General features: G+C 48.7%; 1 protein-coding gene across 1 annotated transcript in view; it reads left to right on the top strand.

Moving 5' to 3' along the window:
- Positions 1-15,755, top strand: part of EXOC4 (exocyst complex component 4) — a 256,416-nt gene extending 240,661 nt beyond the window's left edge. The window contains exon 15 of the mRNA XM_018083577.3: positions 15,413-15,755. Coding sequence (XP_017939066.2) covers positions 15,413-15,650 — 238 coding nt within the window. The 3' untranslated portion in view covers positions 15,651-15,755. The remainder of the gene's footprint in view (positions 1-15,412) is intronic.
- Positions 15,756-16,260: the final 505 nt, after the last annotated feature.

Raw genomic sequence — 16,260 nt, 5'->3', positions numbered from 1 at the left:
GGGCATCTCCAGCTTTTTATTCCCCAAGTTCTCCTCAGGGCTGCTCCCAAATACTCCTCCTTCCCAGGACAACACTTGATGCTTTATCTGCTTCATCTGGAAAAGCACCTCCAAAACACTCTGTGTTTGAGTTACAACCCAAAAAGCATCACCAGTGCCCAACAAAAGCTCAGCAGCTCTTCCAGCACATCATCATAGGGGAGAAAAGCACCATCCAGCCCTGAAGGCTCAGAGTTTGGGATATCCCCCGCTGCTGATGCCTCAGCAAACACCTCCTTCCCTTTCTCTTCACAGCAGCTCCTGCTGTGACACAGTAAATTAGAGCAGGGAAACCATCCAGCTTTGGGGGGAAGGGCTGGTTTTTTGGGGGGTTCCATCAGCTTTTTTCCCTGGTTTTGGCAGGATCAGCTCCCTGGTCTGGTTCACAGCAGGCCTGGCACAGCTGGGGGAGAGGGAACGAACAGGGAGGTGAACTCTGGAATGATAATGGTCCTGAAAATGGAGCTTTATCTGCAATTGGGATGAAGCATCAGGGGTGAAGAAGGGAATGGCTCAAGGCAGAGCAGAGGGGAGGCAGGAGGAGCCAACACCTTGTGCAGAAGTCACTGCTCTTCCCACACCACCCTCAGGCCATTTGGCCTCGCTCCAGCCTAAGGAGGGATAACTTTTAGGTCCTCAGCTTTGCTGAGCAGCAGATTTCTTATTCATTGCCTGTGTCTGGGAAATGCCTTCCCTGCTGCTGCTTCTCACATTAGGAAAAAGCTCCAAAACGGCCTGGGGGTGATAGACCAGATGTTGGGAAGCAAAGCACTTCACTCTTGGGGGATGACATTTCTGCTGGTTGTCCTTAACTGATTTTCATGTAACGGGAGCACTCGAGCACGTGGAGATGGAAAGAAAGTGGGTGAACCCCCCTGAGTGGTGACAGCACATCACTCCCCTCCCTTTGGGGTATTTAAATTCCTTAAGGAGGGAATTTGTTGGCTTTGTAATCGAAACACACACATGAACACAGAGCCCAAAGAACGTGCAGGTCCAGAAAGTGTTTAAGCCTGAGTTTAACTCTCAGATAGAAATGTTGACTCATTGACCTGATGGATCACAGCATGATTTAGGTTGGAAGGGACTTCAAAGATCATCCAGTTCCACCCCCTGCCATGGTCAGGGACACCTTCCACTATCCCAGGTTGCTCCAAGCCCTGTCCAGCCTGGCCTTGGACACTTCCAGGGTTGGAATACTTGCTCTATAGCTAGAGATCCACCACAGTCACATCTCCATCAGAGCTGGTTGCCCTTTGTTCCCTTCACAGTGAGAAGTGAGGACGATTTTAGGGTGTGATTTTTCCGAATTGGTTTAAATTTTCTTTGCAATGAGACGAAGGGGCCTCTGAGGACTCACCTCCTGGGAGTGCCTGTGGCTTCCTCCCGAGGATCAGGGAGCAGAGGTGACCTGCTCAGGTGGAATTATCCCTGGCACATCTATTGCTGGGCCCCTCCATGGCTGTGTGGGGTGAGCAGATGACTTTGCAGGTGGGCAGATCCATCCTTAAGCCCCCTCAGCAGGGCTTTACACCCCATCTTAACTGGACTAGGGGGCTGGATTAATTTGGTAGCTCCCACATCAGCGTGTTCTGGAAAGTGCTGGTCCTGCCCAGGCTTTCCAGTCTTGCCTCCGTGTTTTATTTTGCTCAGGCATTCCGGTTCTTCCCTGAGGCTCTTTTAATCTCCCGCTCCGTAACCTTTAAAAGGAGAGGTTTTAGCGGCCTCTGTAATGATTTTTTCGGGGCCTGAATGTGGATGTTCCGAGCTGCTCTGAGGAAAAGAGATTAATTCAATTTTCCTAAACTGGAAATGGACTGAAAAACCGAGAGGCTCCATTGACTTTTCTTCGCTCGGTTCTTGGTTGTGTGTTTAGCGAAACAATCAATGGAGTCGAACTTCTCAGCCTTCACATTTCCAGGCACACGAGCTGGGGAAGATGGGAATAAACATTTTTAAGTCTTTTTTTTTTGTTTGGGGTTTTTTTTTGTTTGTTTGTTTTCTTTTTTTTTTTTTTGACTGTTAGACTTGGCCACAGCACGTTCCTCCCGCACCTTAAAAAAAAAACACCATCAGAGTAGATTCTGCTGGAAATGAATTACAAACAAATCCCCTCATTTATCCCCGAGGTGACAGTCTTTTGCTGATACGTGCTCTTTCTGGTGACTAAGAAGTTTTTTGAATGTCGGTGGGGGGAAAGTTAAAAAAAAAAAAATAAAAAAATCCACACACAAAAAAAAAAAATCAAAGTAATTACTTTGTGTTCCCAAGCTCCTTATTTGTGGAGGTGCATGTGTGTTTATCTCCCTCTGTCATGCTGCATTGCTAATGGTAATTAAAAGGGAAGGGATTTTTCTCGTTGGAAGTTTTTTTCTCCTGGTTTTCTGCCTTTCGGTGACTTTGGCCTCCGTGACCAGACTTTGCCACCGGCCACTTCCTTGTAGAACTGAGTTTAGGGAATTCTGCCTGTCCAGCTGGGATTGGATCATTTCGTTTCTCCGGGCCTGTGGGATGTGAGGTGGGTGTTGGTTTTTGTTGCAGAGCAGGTTTTGAAGGCACGTCCTGGGTGTCGGTCCCGCGGTGGCTCTGGGAAATCACAGAGTGTTTATCCATGTTGGATTTATTTAACTGCACAGGATTTGGGATGGGGGGAATGGCAGCAAAGATATGGAGTAAAACCAAGCGGTGCTTGGCCAGCAGTGGGGTGGGTGAGCTCACAAGGGGCTCTGATTTCCAGGGAAACCCAGGTAGGACACGTTGGTTTCCAGCCTTGGGTGTCCATCCCACACGGTGGGGGCTTCAGTCTCTCCCTGAATTTCCTTTTTAACATGAAATATGTGGGCTGGGAAGAGGCCACAGGGCTTTCCCAGCAGCTGCAGAGTTTGGAGATCAGGTCTTGAGTCTGATCAGGACATCAAACCCCAGCCCCACCACGGTGTGCAGGCTCTGCCTGGGTTCACACAGGCTTTTCCATGCCAGAGAAATGTGAGGATGAGTGTGGAAGCTCATTTCCAGGTCCACATAAAGCATAAAACACATGGAATACACCACTGGTTCTGACCAGGAAGGGTCTGGGCAGGCTTTGTGTGCACAGAGAGCAGTTTTATTCACCTACTGGCTTTAAAACTTCCAAAGGAACATTCCAGCAGTTCTATTCTCTTCTCTCAGTCTGGTCCAAGGAGCTTCTCCTGGTCCCCTGCACTTCCATATCTTCAGGAATTCACATCAAGCCTCACACAAGGTGTTGGGCTGAAACCATGGCTGGAGACACTGAGCAACGTGCAGGGATGGAAGTGTTGATCCCATGGAAGTCCAAGTGAGGAAGAAGAGGGATTTCTGTGGTTTTGCTCAGTTTAAGGGTTTTTTTTATGCTTTGGAGCAGCAAAGAGTGGCACCTGCAGCACATGGATGGGCTTCAGTGGATGGTCTGCATTTAGAATCATGGAATTTTTTAGGTTGGAAAAGCCCTCTGAGACCATCAAGTCCATGTTCCCCCAGCACTGCCAAGGCCACCAGTGCCCTCTGTCCCCAAGTGCCACATCCACCCAGCTTTTAAATCCCTCCAGGGATGGGGACTCCACCACTGCCCTGGGCAGCTGTGCCAGGGCTGGACAGCATTTTTTGGGAAGAAATTTTCCCTAATATCCAACCTAAACATCCCCTGGCACAACTTGAGGCCGTTTCCTGTTGGAAACCTGAGGCCTCTTGTCCTGTTTACTTGGGAGAAGAGACCAACCCTCAGTATGATTCAGAATCATCCCATGGGAATAAATCCCCCTGTGAGTGAATGTGAACTCCATGTCTGAGCTCCCCCACAACCTGCTTAAAGCTCCTAATTGGGATAGAAATTGTTTTCTACTTCCATGTTTCCTGGAAGCTTCTGATTAGATGCCCAACAAACAGCTCTTAGGGGGAAAATCAGACTTTTAAGAAGGGAACTTGGTGTGACACACACCAAAAAAATCCCAAAAAGAGGGTGAACCATCAACAGCCATCCCAGGCATTTGCCTGCAACTGAGGGAGAGGTAAATATTGGATTGAGTGCTGTGTCCAGCTCTGGGCCCTGAGCTCAGGAAGGCCCTGGAGGGGCTGGAGCAGGGGCAGAGAAGAGCAGCCAGGCTGGGGAAGGGACTGGAGCCCAAGTGCTGGGAGGAGAGGCTGAAGGAGCTGGGGGGGCTCAGCCTGGAGAGGAGGAGGCTCAGGGGAGACCTCCTCACTCTCTGCAACTCCCTGCCAGGAGGGGGCAGCCGGGGAGGATCAGGCTCTGCTCCCAGGCAACGATCAGTAAGACAGGAGGGCACGGCCTCAAGCTGTGCCAGGGGAGGGTCAGGTTGGACATCAGGAGGGAATGTTTTCCATGGAGAGGGATCAGCCATTGGAATGGGCTGCCCAGGGAAGTGGGGGATTCTCCATCCCTGGAGGTGTTTAAGGACAGACTGGATGTGGCATCAGTGCCATGGGCTGGGAACCACGGCGGGGTTGGATCAAGGGTTGGGCTGGATGATCTCAGAGGGCTTTTGCAACCCAACTGATTCCATGTTTCTGTGGTTCTGTGACTGTCAGCACCTCTGTTGCCTGGCTCCAACCTGCAAATGGAAGCAATTAGAAACATGTCCTGCCTTTTTCCCAGCAGGCTCAGCCTTTCCTGCACAGGCCCCACAGACAGAGAAGACACATTTGAGTCCCTCAGCAGCAGATTGGTTTGCCCTGTCAGTCAGATCTCATTAGAAACTGCAAAGCTACAGATGCTCCATAGCCCCTTCTCCGCTCCGGAATAACGGATCCCGGGGCTGTGAGACGTGTTGGAGTCACTGCTCATCACTTCTCTCTGCTCTGCACTCCCATATTTTCTCTCTCTATTTCTCTCTCTGTCTCCCTCTGTTTCTCTCTCTCTCTCTCTCTTAATTTGATTCTGTGGTTCTCTGATAATTAGATTGAGCCCAGAGCAGAGCATTTCAATCTGCTGAAGCAGCAGCATCCTGGATTCGGGAATGTTTCCTTTGGAGCAGGCTGGGAGCGAGTGAAATAGGGGTGTCCCCTCACTTGGGGACAGATGAGGACACAGCCACTCGTGGGAGAGGGGCTTCCAAGGGGAGAGCAATGGCCCAGGGCCAATTCCTGGTGGGAAAGGAAGAGGGAAAATGAGCAGAGGGCAGAAATAACATAAGTGAGAGGATCAACGGGGTCAATCCATGACAGAACTTCAGAGCAGAGCAGGGATTCAGGGATAGCCCAGGAACCACAGCAGGGACAGGGATCCAGCTCCTTTAAGTCACTCAGGAGAGCTTTAGACTGGAAATTATGAATTTTTTTTGCTGGAAGGGGTTGTAACAGGCTGCCCAGGGCGGTGGTGGAGTCACCATCCCTGGAAGTGTTCAAGGTGTGGATGTGGCACTTGGGGACATGGGTTGGTGGTGACCACAAGGGTGAAGTGGTTGCACTGGGCACTTGTGTTTAGGCAGTTTGAGACACGTTCCTTCATTTCCCTCTGCAGTTAATTACTCTTTAATCACCGAAATCCTTAATTCATTGACTTTTGGTCTGGTTTGGAGAGTTTTTTGGCCAACTCAAAGCTGGCGGTGAGTCCTTTGGCCAAGCCACGTGTCTTTAGCAGTGTCTTCAAGGTCATCCAGTTCCAACCCCAACACCTTCCACTCTCCCAGGTTGCTCCAACCTGGCCTTGGACACTTCCAGGGATCCAGAGGCAGCCACAGCTTCTCTGGGCAACCCGTGTCCACCCTCACAACATCTAAATTCCTCTGAACATCAGACCTAAATCTCCACTCTTTGAGTTCAAAACACTCTCCCTTGTCCTATCCCTGCCTCCCTGTGTATTCAGCCACGCCATTAGATGCAGTAACATCCTAGTTTGGGTATTTTGGGGATTCAGCCACCCCATTAGATGCAGTAACATCCTATTTTGGGGGATTCAACCACCCCAGTAGTTCCCCACGAGCTTTCTTTGGGTCCATCTGAAAGCTTTTGGCCCACCTGAGTTGGAATTCGGATACCAAAGTACGACTGTCATAATTATCCACTGACTTGCAGCCTGGAATGAGACGAGCTGTCCCTAAAGGACATTTTTGCAGCCAAAACCCAAATCCTCAAAGGGAGAGATGATGATTCCTCAGCTGCCAAAGGGGCACAAAAGCCGGCAATGCAGATGAGGCGTCGCCTGTCTGTCCAGGGCGGTGCCTGACATTAAAAATTCCGACTGGAGCGCAGGAAACGCGGAGGGAAGGAGGTGAATTATTGATGGAGAGTGATCCTTTCCATCTCTGACAGATGGAGGCTGTCTGGGAACGTTCTGCAGGGCGGCACCTGCGAGGGGCCCGGTTGACGTCCCCGAACTTTCGCGCGTCAGATGTCGGGGATCAACACGCCGGCTCCCATGGAGCAATTAAATGTGTCCTGTGATGAACCTCAGCTTGGAGCCAAGAGAAATCCATGGCTCAGGTGAAGCCCAGACTCCTGGATTTTTAGGGAGATATTGAAATAATCACACCCTGAGCACGGCACGGACTGTACACATATGATGTCAATCCATCGGAATATTCAGGAGATGATTGGCAGTGTGTAAACTCCCCCTTGGATTTTCCTGAAGGCTGTAAAGCTCCCCATGTGTTTGATGATTTGTGTTGCAGATTTGAGATGAATGATGTGGGAAAGGCATAAAATCCAGGTGACATCTCACAAGCACATTAGCATGGAAAGCTGGAGTTGGCCTAAGTGCACACTGTAATTGTAGCTCAGATACGGATTCTGCGTTGTCATAGAATCACAGAATCCCAGAATCAGCCGGGTTGGAAAAGCCCTCCGAGATTATCCAGTCCAACCCTTGCTCCAACCCCGCTGTGGTTCCCAGCCCATGGCACTGATGCCACATCCAGTCTGTCCTTAAACACCTCCAGGGATGGAGAATCCCCCACTTCCCTGGGCAGCCCATTCCAATGGCTGATCCCTCTCCATGCAAAGATATTCTTTCCAATATTTAACCTAAACCTCCCCTGGCACAGCTGCAGACCCAGCCCTCTTGTCTTGCTGATGGTTGCCTGGGAAAAGAGCCCAACCCCCCCCGGCTCCCCCCTCCTGGCAGGGAGTTGCAGAGAGTGAGGAGGTCTCCCCTGAGCCTCCTCCTCTCCAGGCTGAGCCCCCCCAGCTCCCTCAGCCTCTCCTCCCAGCACTTGGGCTCCAGTCCCTTCCCCAGCCTGGCTTCTCTGCCCCTGCTCCAGCCCCTCCAGGGCCTTCCTGAGCTCAGGGCCCAGAGCTGGACACAGCACTCCAGGGGTGGCCTCCCCAGCGCCCAGCCCAGGGGCACAAGCCCTGCCCTGCTCCTGCTGCCACACTCTTCCTCAGCCAGCAGTTTTCTCTGGCACATTGATTTGTTAGACTCAACCATCCTTACTCCAGGCAGACATGGATTGCTGGACCCAACCATACTTACTCCAGGCAGACACTGATTGTTGGACCCCCTGGAAGTCCCTCCACATCCCCGTGTCACAGCCTGTCCTCCCCCATCCTCAGCAGGTCCCATCCACGTGTCCTCCGCCCACCGGCAGCTCCCAAACATTCCTGCTTTTATTAGAGCTCCACATTCTCTCCCCACTGAGCATCTCCCTGGTTTTACACCCAGTTCCAAGCCACTCGATCCTAAATAAAGCCGGGCTTTTGCCACAGGAACTGTTGGTCCCGGAGGGGAGCTAAAATTGTGGGATTTTTTTGCCGACTGGAGCAATTTGCAGCCCTTTCCATGGAACTGCTTCCAGGCTGCATTCATTTCCACATTTCCTCTCATTTATGCACGAGGCAAAGGGAAAAACCCCTTAATATTCTTTATGAACTGGCAGATGGCACAGGGAATTTTTTGTTTTTTTCTTTTTTTACCACGTGCAGTAAAATGCAAATGTGTGTGGCTTATTTGCAAATGCTGGCATTAATAACTGATATTTAAACAGGTCAGATTAGCACTTTTACTGATCTATTAAAGAGATTCTCCCCCCCTTCCCCCAATCATTTGCACACTCAAAATCAATTTTAATACAACATGTAAATTGAATTTAATTTTTTTTTTACATATAAAATTGCATTTATCTGCTCGAGCCATTAAATTTACTGTTTAATATGTACTTTCCAGCTCACTTGGCTAGAATTTCATTGCTCTTTATCTGTATAAATTTAATTAGCCTCGATATCATCAGTATATTATAGAACTAATTAAAGATTTAGATAAGTGCTGAGGGTGCTTGTTTAATACCCTGTAAAGTTCCATTTGGAGAGGGAGGATTTCCATCTCTCATCCTAGATCAGCCGGTTTGGAGCTACAAGGAGTTGTCTCAGACATTGTTGTTGTTTTTTTTTGAAAAATTATTTAATGGGTTTTAATGGATTTATCCTCCCTTTGAAGAGCTGTGTAATTCCTGTGGATCACAGAGGGCTTGGAGCTGTTCAGGGGTGGGGTTTAAGTGCTCCGTGTGTGTGTGTTTTCCCCTCGTGGTGATGCTCAGAGATCCCCAGGCATCCCCATTCCGAGAGTTTTAGGATCAGAATTCCATCATTATAAATTATGGATTATGAAATACAGATTATGAGTTATGAATAATTCCGTAGTTGTGAGTTATTATGAATTATGGAGGTTGGAAAAGACCTCCAAGATTGTCAAGTCCAACTTGTGACTGATCAGCACCGAGTGCCACGGACGGTCATTCCTTGGACACCTCCAGGGATGGGGACTCCACCACCTCCCTGGGCAGCCCCTGCCAATGTTTAACAACCCTTTCCATGAGGAAATTCCTCCTCATGTCCAACCTGACCCACCCCTGGCACAGCTTAAGGCCGTTCCCTCTCCTCCTGTCCCTTGTCCCCTTAGGAAGGTGGCAAACGGGATTCAGGAAAATCAAGCTGTGAAAATGTTGCAGGTTGGAAAATAAGTAGTTTAGGTCAAACCCTCAAAGTACAAAGACCACTTTCCACTCTCCCTGGTTCAGAGAATCCCAGAATCACTGAGGTTGGAAAAGACCTCAAAGATCCTCAAGTCCCCCCTGTGCCCGATGCCCACCTTGTCCCCCAGCCCAGATCACTGAGTGCCACGGCCAGGCCTTCCTGGGACACTTTCAGGGGTGGGGACTCCAAACCTCCCTGGGCAGCCTCTTCCAAGACCTGACCACCCTTTCCATGAGAAAATTCCTCCTTATGTCCAATGTGACCCTCCCCTGGTACAGCTTGAGCTCATTTCCCAGCAGGGCCACGTTGTCCAAGACACGAGCGATGAACCGTGGGAGGAAGGGAAAAAGGGAATAAGAAGGAAATATTAAAGGTAGAGCTTGGAAATATCAGGATAAAAAGGAGCAGAGGGAAAAGGAGAGACCTTTGGGAAGAGTGGTGATGTTCTGCACCTACTCTACCTTTCTCTTTGCTAGTTATCTCCACGTTTCAGAGGTGATTTATCATCTGTGTCTCACAAAAAGGGTTTGTAGCGAGAGAAGATCAAGTGTTCAGTCCTACAGAGCTGCCATTGCACCCCAAAAATGTTGTCTGGGTCTTTTTATCCAAAATTGCTTACTTCATGTAGAAAGCACCACTCAGGTGAGCTGATTTATGTGTGGTGTTTCCTGCACTGTCTCTGTGGTTTCAACTTGAAAGGGGAAAGTAATTAGATTTTATAACGTGGCTGCCTTTAATTAGAAGGTTGGACTTATGGCTTTTGAATAAATACATTGATTTTTGTTGCCCGTGCACTGCAGTGGGTACAGTGCTGATCAAGGTGTGAGGGCTTCCCATCTCTGATACCGTTTTCTGCCTCGAAAAAATAGTTTTTAATTATTTTTAATATTAATTTTTAATTCTTTTTGCAGTTTTAAAGAAAAAAAAAAAGCCAATATTATCCTTCCACGCCAGCCTTGATTACCTGTTCAGGGCTGTGATTTGCAGCGTGAAGCACCATTATATTATAAATTCACTTTTATTTCTCCGCCTCGTGCTTTGTTTTCTTTCCCAAACCGTTTCACATCTTGGATGTTTGAACCTTTTAGGCTTTGAAGTCTTTTTTTTTGACATTCTGGACACGCTTTTCCTGCAGAGCCTTCTGGGCTCTCCTGCCCCCAAATTGTGGTGGTGGCACATATCCCTCTGGGTTCCTGAGGGGCTGTGAGTGAGGTGGGCTCTGCTGCCTCTAGAGGAGGTGTTGATCAGAGTGGCATGAACATTTTTGGCCTAATTTTGGGTTCCTTCCACAGCCCACGGAGAAATGTGGGGGTTCCTCACCCCAGACAGTGAGAGAAGTCTTGGCTTGGTGTCCAAGAGGAGCTGAGGTTGACTTAGAACAGCAAAACCACCTCTGGGAATTCCCCCTGGAGCACTTTGGGTTCTTCTGGAGGCAGAGAAGGATCGTTCCTGTTGTTGTCCCCAGAACTGCTCCAGGTTAATTAAAAATCAGGGAAGGAATCCTAAGAAATGTCGATCAGGATCCACGTTCCCCCATGGAATGGAGTCCTGAGGGTGATGGAATTCACTTATTTTAGGGTTGTAGCTGCAGCTACAGGATGAGCAGTGGTGGATGATCTTTAAGGTTCCTTCCACCCCAAACCATTCCATGATATGAATCCATTCCATGATGTGACGTAGCAGACCCCTCCTATCCCAATTTTTGCAGCTCTGAAGGTGGAACAACCAGTACCTGTCCTTGCAGGATTTTGCTTTAAAATGCTGCTTGACACGTGTGCAAACATCTCTTCAGCCTTCCCGAGGTATGGGAATTCCAGGAACTGCTGCTTTCCATGGATTTTTCCTTTGCTTGGTGTTTTCAGGACTCGCACTGCCAAACCCTGGGTGCTGGAGCTCATCCCTCCTGCCCCTGGAACCATCATCTCCGTCCTCATCTCTCTCCCTTTCCCACCTCAGATGTCTCCACACAGGCAGAAATTGTCTCCTTGGGGAAGATAATTCTTCAGGGATTCTCTCCTTGGTCAAGTCAGGCCTGAAAATACATTTTTTTCTGCATTACTCAGCTGAAGATATTTGACTGAAATAATTTCTTGCTGCATTTGCCCTTTTTGCCCTCACTCACGTCCCCCCTCGTATTTAAATGTCCTGGTTCCACCAGGATCTGCAAAAATCAGAACTGAGTGATTTTATAACCACAGATTTGGGGTTATTTTCATCTTCATTTGCTTTCTTGTGCTGTCTGGTGGGTTTTCATGGGATCACAGCACGGTTTGGGTCGAAAGGGACCTTAAAGCCCATCCAGTTCCATCCCCAACACCTTCCACTATCCCAGCTTGCTCCAGCCTGGCCTTGGACACTGCCATGGATCCAGGGGCAGCCACAGCTTCTCTGGGCAACCCATGCCAGTCTTTCACCACCCTCATCATAAAACATTCCTTAAATCCTGTCTTAAAACCTCCCCTCATTTAGTTTTTATCCAGATTTTTAGTGTAAGTTCTTCCTGCTTAACCTTTTTGACTTTCCTATTAGAGCAGCACTTCTGGGGGCTGTCAAAGTGCCTCCCAAATCCCCCAAAAGAGAGGGAGATAAGGCACAAAATGTATATATACCCTTTTTTTTTGTTCCCTCTGGGTAAATCACACCCAGCTCTGAGTTCTTGCCTTGTGCTTCTCTTTCTGTCTCCGCTGCTCAGAGCAGCCCCCAGCTCCCTAACGAAGGAATAATTAAAGTGAGATCCTTTATTCCTCTCATCTGAAGGTCCTTCTCTGAAGAAGAGATCAAGTCACTCCCAGGGAAAATCAGAATTTCATTTCGAATTCACCTGGCCACCTTTTGAAAAAGGTTTTTTTGAGTGCAGCAGGCCTTGGGTTACAGGTGAACATTAACATTTAAATGGAGGAGGGTATTAACAGCCCTCAGAGGAGCTGATTGCCTTTCCTGAGAGGTTTTTTTTTTCCCCTAAGTGAGAAAACTTCTTAATTTTTATTCTCTTTCTCCAAGTATAGAGTTCAAGAGACCATTTTTATTATATATATTTATATATATATATATATGTGCTCAAAATTCATCCTTCCAAAATGGGCTCTTTGTTGGCAACTTGATATTTTCTTTTAAAAGGGCTGTTTAAAAACCAAACTGGTTTGTGGCTCAGTTGGCTTTTATTCAGCTTCGGTGTGGGATGTTTTTTTTCCTGCCCCTGGGAAGCATTTCCACCAGGGATATTCACCTTTCCCTGTGTGCTCTGAGCACAGAGCTGTTCTTCGTGCCAGGGTGGATCTTCCTGGGCCAATTCCAGGAGGAAAAGTGCATTTTGAGCTTTAAGTTAGGTTTGTCCTGAAAAAAATGCCCAAAAAATTCAAGGCACCTTTGAACCCAATCCCACCGTCAGTGGAACAGATCACAGATGTCAAGGTCGGGATGTGAAGGATGGATTTTATTATTAAAAAATAACAAATCTTGGTCATCCAAGCCATCAAAACTAGTTGGCCATCCTGTATGAGCAGCATATTTATGACTTTGGATATTTTAGGCAGCCTTTAACTCCCCCAAAATAGGGCCATCGACGCTAAAGCTGAGCTTAAGTGGAGAGTTTGACCAGGGATTTAAGATCCTGAAGAGCTAAAGGTTTTGGAGCCAGATTAATGCTTCCTTACCCTTGTGAAACAGCACTTTATTTCCATAGGAAATGAGGAGAGATGCTCCAGAAGGACCTGCCCCAGGTTTAGGGTATAAAACCTCTCCTATCAGATCAACTCAACAAGTCCCATCGATGCTTTTCGGCAAAATATAAATAAAATTATAACTGAGTGAATAAACATGCAAACACAAAGATTTCCCTGGTGAGTTCCCAGGTCAGTTTGTTCCCATCAGCTGCATTTCTGACTTCTTAGAGTCCTTGAAATGGTTTAGGTTGGAAAAGACCTTAAAACCTATCCATTCCCAGCCCTGCTACGGGCAGGGAGACCTTCCACTATCCCAGCTTGCTCCAAGCCCTGTCCAACCTCAGACATTTCAAACTCAGGTGAATACATTTGTAAATTCAGCTTTAATCTCTTCTCTTCTCACCCCAAATATCCCATTTTGGAGCCCTGGAAGCTCTTAGTGCCCAGGCTGGTGACCTGTGTAGGGTAAAATCAGCTTCCACGCGCCCACATTAAAGCCAAAAGAAAGCTTGGGAAGCTAAATTTCCTCTTTGGTTAGGTGTGCTAATCCCATATTATTATTTATTAACCTGTTTGTCAGATGATGGAAGGAGCTCCTGATGAATATTAATTCTCCTCCCTGGTTTTAAAAGCTCACCTTTATAAAAAACAACCAAAGGATTTCGCTGAGCAGATCCCCCTCACCCGGTGTCCATTTATTCCCCCCCCATCCCATCCTTGCTTCCCACAACCTCCCCTTGCTAATCAAAGGAGCCTAAATTAAAAAAAATCACAGAGCAAGAGGCTCATCCCACCCCCTTTCTTTCATATTTCATTATTTGATAACATCAAAAAATGAGTCCATCGGAGCTGCTTGGGCGAAGGCAAACAGGAGTGGGCCTGATCAATATTTATTAATACTTTCAAAGACAAGGGAGACAAAGTCGAGCAGACTTGGTAATGGAGTGAATAATTACTCATGCAAATAGGGTTTGGCCCCAGGCAGTGCCAAGCCAAGGCAGCAGGTTTTTAATTGCACCCAATTAAAAATGCAGCACCTTTCGCTCTCGCACTGTCTTTCTCTCTCCCGCTGTCTCGGTTTTATTTTAGAGGAAGTTTTTAATTAAAAAATAATCTGATCTCGGGAAGAGTGGCAGGTGAATCCTGTGGTTGTTAGGGGCAGAATTGTTCTTCAGTTGGCTGAGATTTGGGAGAGGTGAGAAGGAAGGAAGGTGGAAGGATGTGGGGGAAAGACAGGCCTGTGTCACTGAGTTCATCCAGTGATCCCTTTGTGCTTCAGACAGAGCAGGTTTAGTCCTTCCTCTTTATTTTAAGGTGCTCTGTGACCTTGGGAAGGTGAAGTCCTGTGCTTTGGAGCAAAAAAGACTTGCCATCCCCATCCCTGGAAATGTCCAAGGCCAGCTTAGAGCAACCTGGGATAGTGGAAGGTGTCGGGGTTGGAACTGGCTGAGCCGTGAGGTCCCTTCCAACCCAAACCTTCTGGGATGGTGTCAACTGTCCCATGTGATGGGGTGGCACAGAATGTTTTGGGGTTCCCTGTCATGCACATGGGAACTGAGATCAGCAGCTGGCACAGGGTGACATTCCAAACCTGAGGAGTTTGTAGGGCTACAGGACTCTCCTAAATCCCTTCTGCAAAGAGCAGCTGGCACAGGGATGTGCAGGGGCCCATCCTTACCTCCCCCCCTGCCTCTGGAGCTGCACAAACCCCCTCTTTTATCAGGCTAAACCAGGGGGATTGGGGGATCTCTGTTACCCAGCTGTTCTCCAGTGGTTTGTCTGCTTTCCCTTTCTTTTTCCTAAGGGAGACACTCCCACTGAGACAGTTCCATACCATGATATGATATCTATATATCTGTACACACCTTTATCTATATTCTGGTTTCTCCATGGGGGATCCCAGTGGTATCTCAGCTGCTGGTGCCTTCTGGAAGAGGGGAGCCCTCAGTTCCTCACAGTTTGTGTTTTAGCTCAGGATGGAAGAGTGTGAGGAGCCAACTTGGGAGGTTTGTCCCCCCTGTGCCTGTAGGTGCTCACTTGGCATCTCCTGATGTTCAGCTGGGAGAGCTGGGGGGGTTCCCCTGGAGAAGAGAAGGCTCCAGAGAGAACTGAGAGCCCCTTGCAGGGCCTAAAGGGGCTCCAGGAGAGCTGGAGAGGGACTGGAGACAAGGCAGGAAGGGACAGGACACAGGGAATGGCTTCCCAGTGCCAGAGGGTTAGATGGGATATTGGGAAGGAATTTCTGTCTGGGAGGGTGGGGAAGGGCTGGAATGGATTTCCCAGAGAAGCTGTGGCTGCCCCTGGATCCCTGGAAGTGTCCAAGGCCAGGTTGGAGCAACCTGGGAGAGTGGAAGGTGTTGGGGTTGGAACTGATTGATCTTTAAGGTCCCTTCCAACCCAAACCATTCTGGGATTCTATGATGGTGTTCCATAGGAAGATGTTTCCATCAGAAACCTGATGTTTCTCTGCTGAATAAAAGCAAGAGTTGATGCTATTTTTAGGAAGGAATGTTTTCCATGGAGAGGGATCAGCCATTGGAATGGGTTGCCCAGGGAAGGGGTGGAGTCACCATCCCTGGAGGTGTTTGGGATGAGACTGGATGTGGCATCAGTGCCACAGGCTGGGAACCACAGCGAGGTTGGAACAACACTTGGACTGGATGATCTCTGAGGGCTTTTCCCACCCGGCCGATTCCGCGCTCCTGCGATTCCGCAGGAATAAAGGTCTGGAGCATTTACCGAGGTGGTTTTCTCCTTCTCTTGCTTTGCAGGCAGTACTATGAGATGCTCTACAACACGGCAGACGAGCTGCTGAACCTGGTGGTGGATCAGGGGGTGAAGTACACGGAGCTGGAATACATCTACGCCCTCAACCTGCTGCACCGCAGCCAGACGGGCGTGGGCGACCAGACCACGCAGAACATGAGGCTGCAGCGGCTCAAGGAGATCATCTGTGAGCAGGCTGCCATCAAACAGGCCACCAAGGACAAGAAGATCACCACGGTGTGACCCACCCTTCCCCTCACACCCATGGGAGAGCCGGGACTGGCAGGTGGCAGGTCCAGGCCTCTGTCTGTGTACTGGTGGGGAGGGAAATGCCACCTGGGATTTGGGGTTGGGGTTGTTTTTTGGGGGGGGTTCTGATGTGTATTCATCATCATGCTTCTTCACGTGTTCTCCCACGGTAGGACCAGGAATCCTGGTGGAGTTTGGGGTGGGGTAGTTGGCTTTGCTCTGCTCCTGCTGCTTCGCTTTGGGGAGTGTAAAACAAGCTGCTGTCTCTGGTGGGGTGGGCAAAGAGAAGATCTCACGCTGGGTCGGGTCAGGGAGTTCAGACCACGCTAAATAAACAGCACCATGACAGTCAAGCACAGTCCTGTGGGGGTCTTGGTGGTTTTGAGCCCTGTTTTGGGGCCTGCTCAGCTCTGCAGCGAGTTCTCCACGAGAGTTTTCTCCACATGAAAAGTGGAGAAGCTCCACATGAAGTTTTCTGCTGTTCCCACTGCAAAGAGACCTCGTTGTTTGCTCCTTCAGCTGACACATCCTTCAGCCAGTTCTCAGTGTGGGAGGGAACACGGGACCATTTGTTTCCCACTTGTACTTTTTCATTATCCTGGAG

This window comes from Manacus vitellinus, unplaced genomic scaffold (genome assembly GCF_001715985.3).
Source record: "Manacus vitellinus isolate BGI_N305 unplaced genomic scaffold, ASM171598v3 scaffold_65_pilon, whole genome shotgun sequence".
Classification (NCBI taxonomy): Eukaryota; Metazoa; Chordata; class Aves; order Passeriformes; family Pipridae; genus Manacus; species Manacus vitellinus.
Note: the sequence above shows the minus strand (reverse complement) of the source record. Positions and strands in the feature narration are given on the sequence as shown.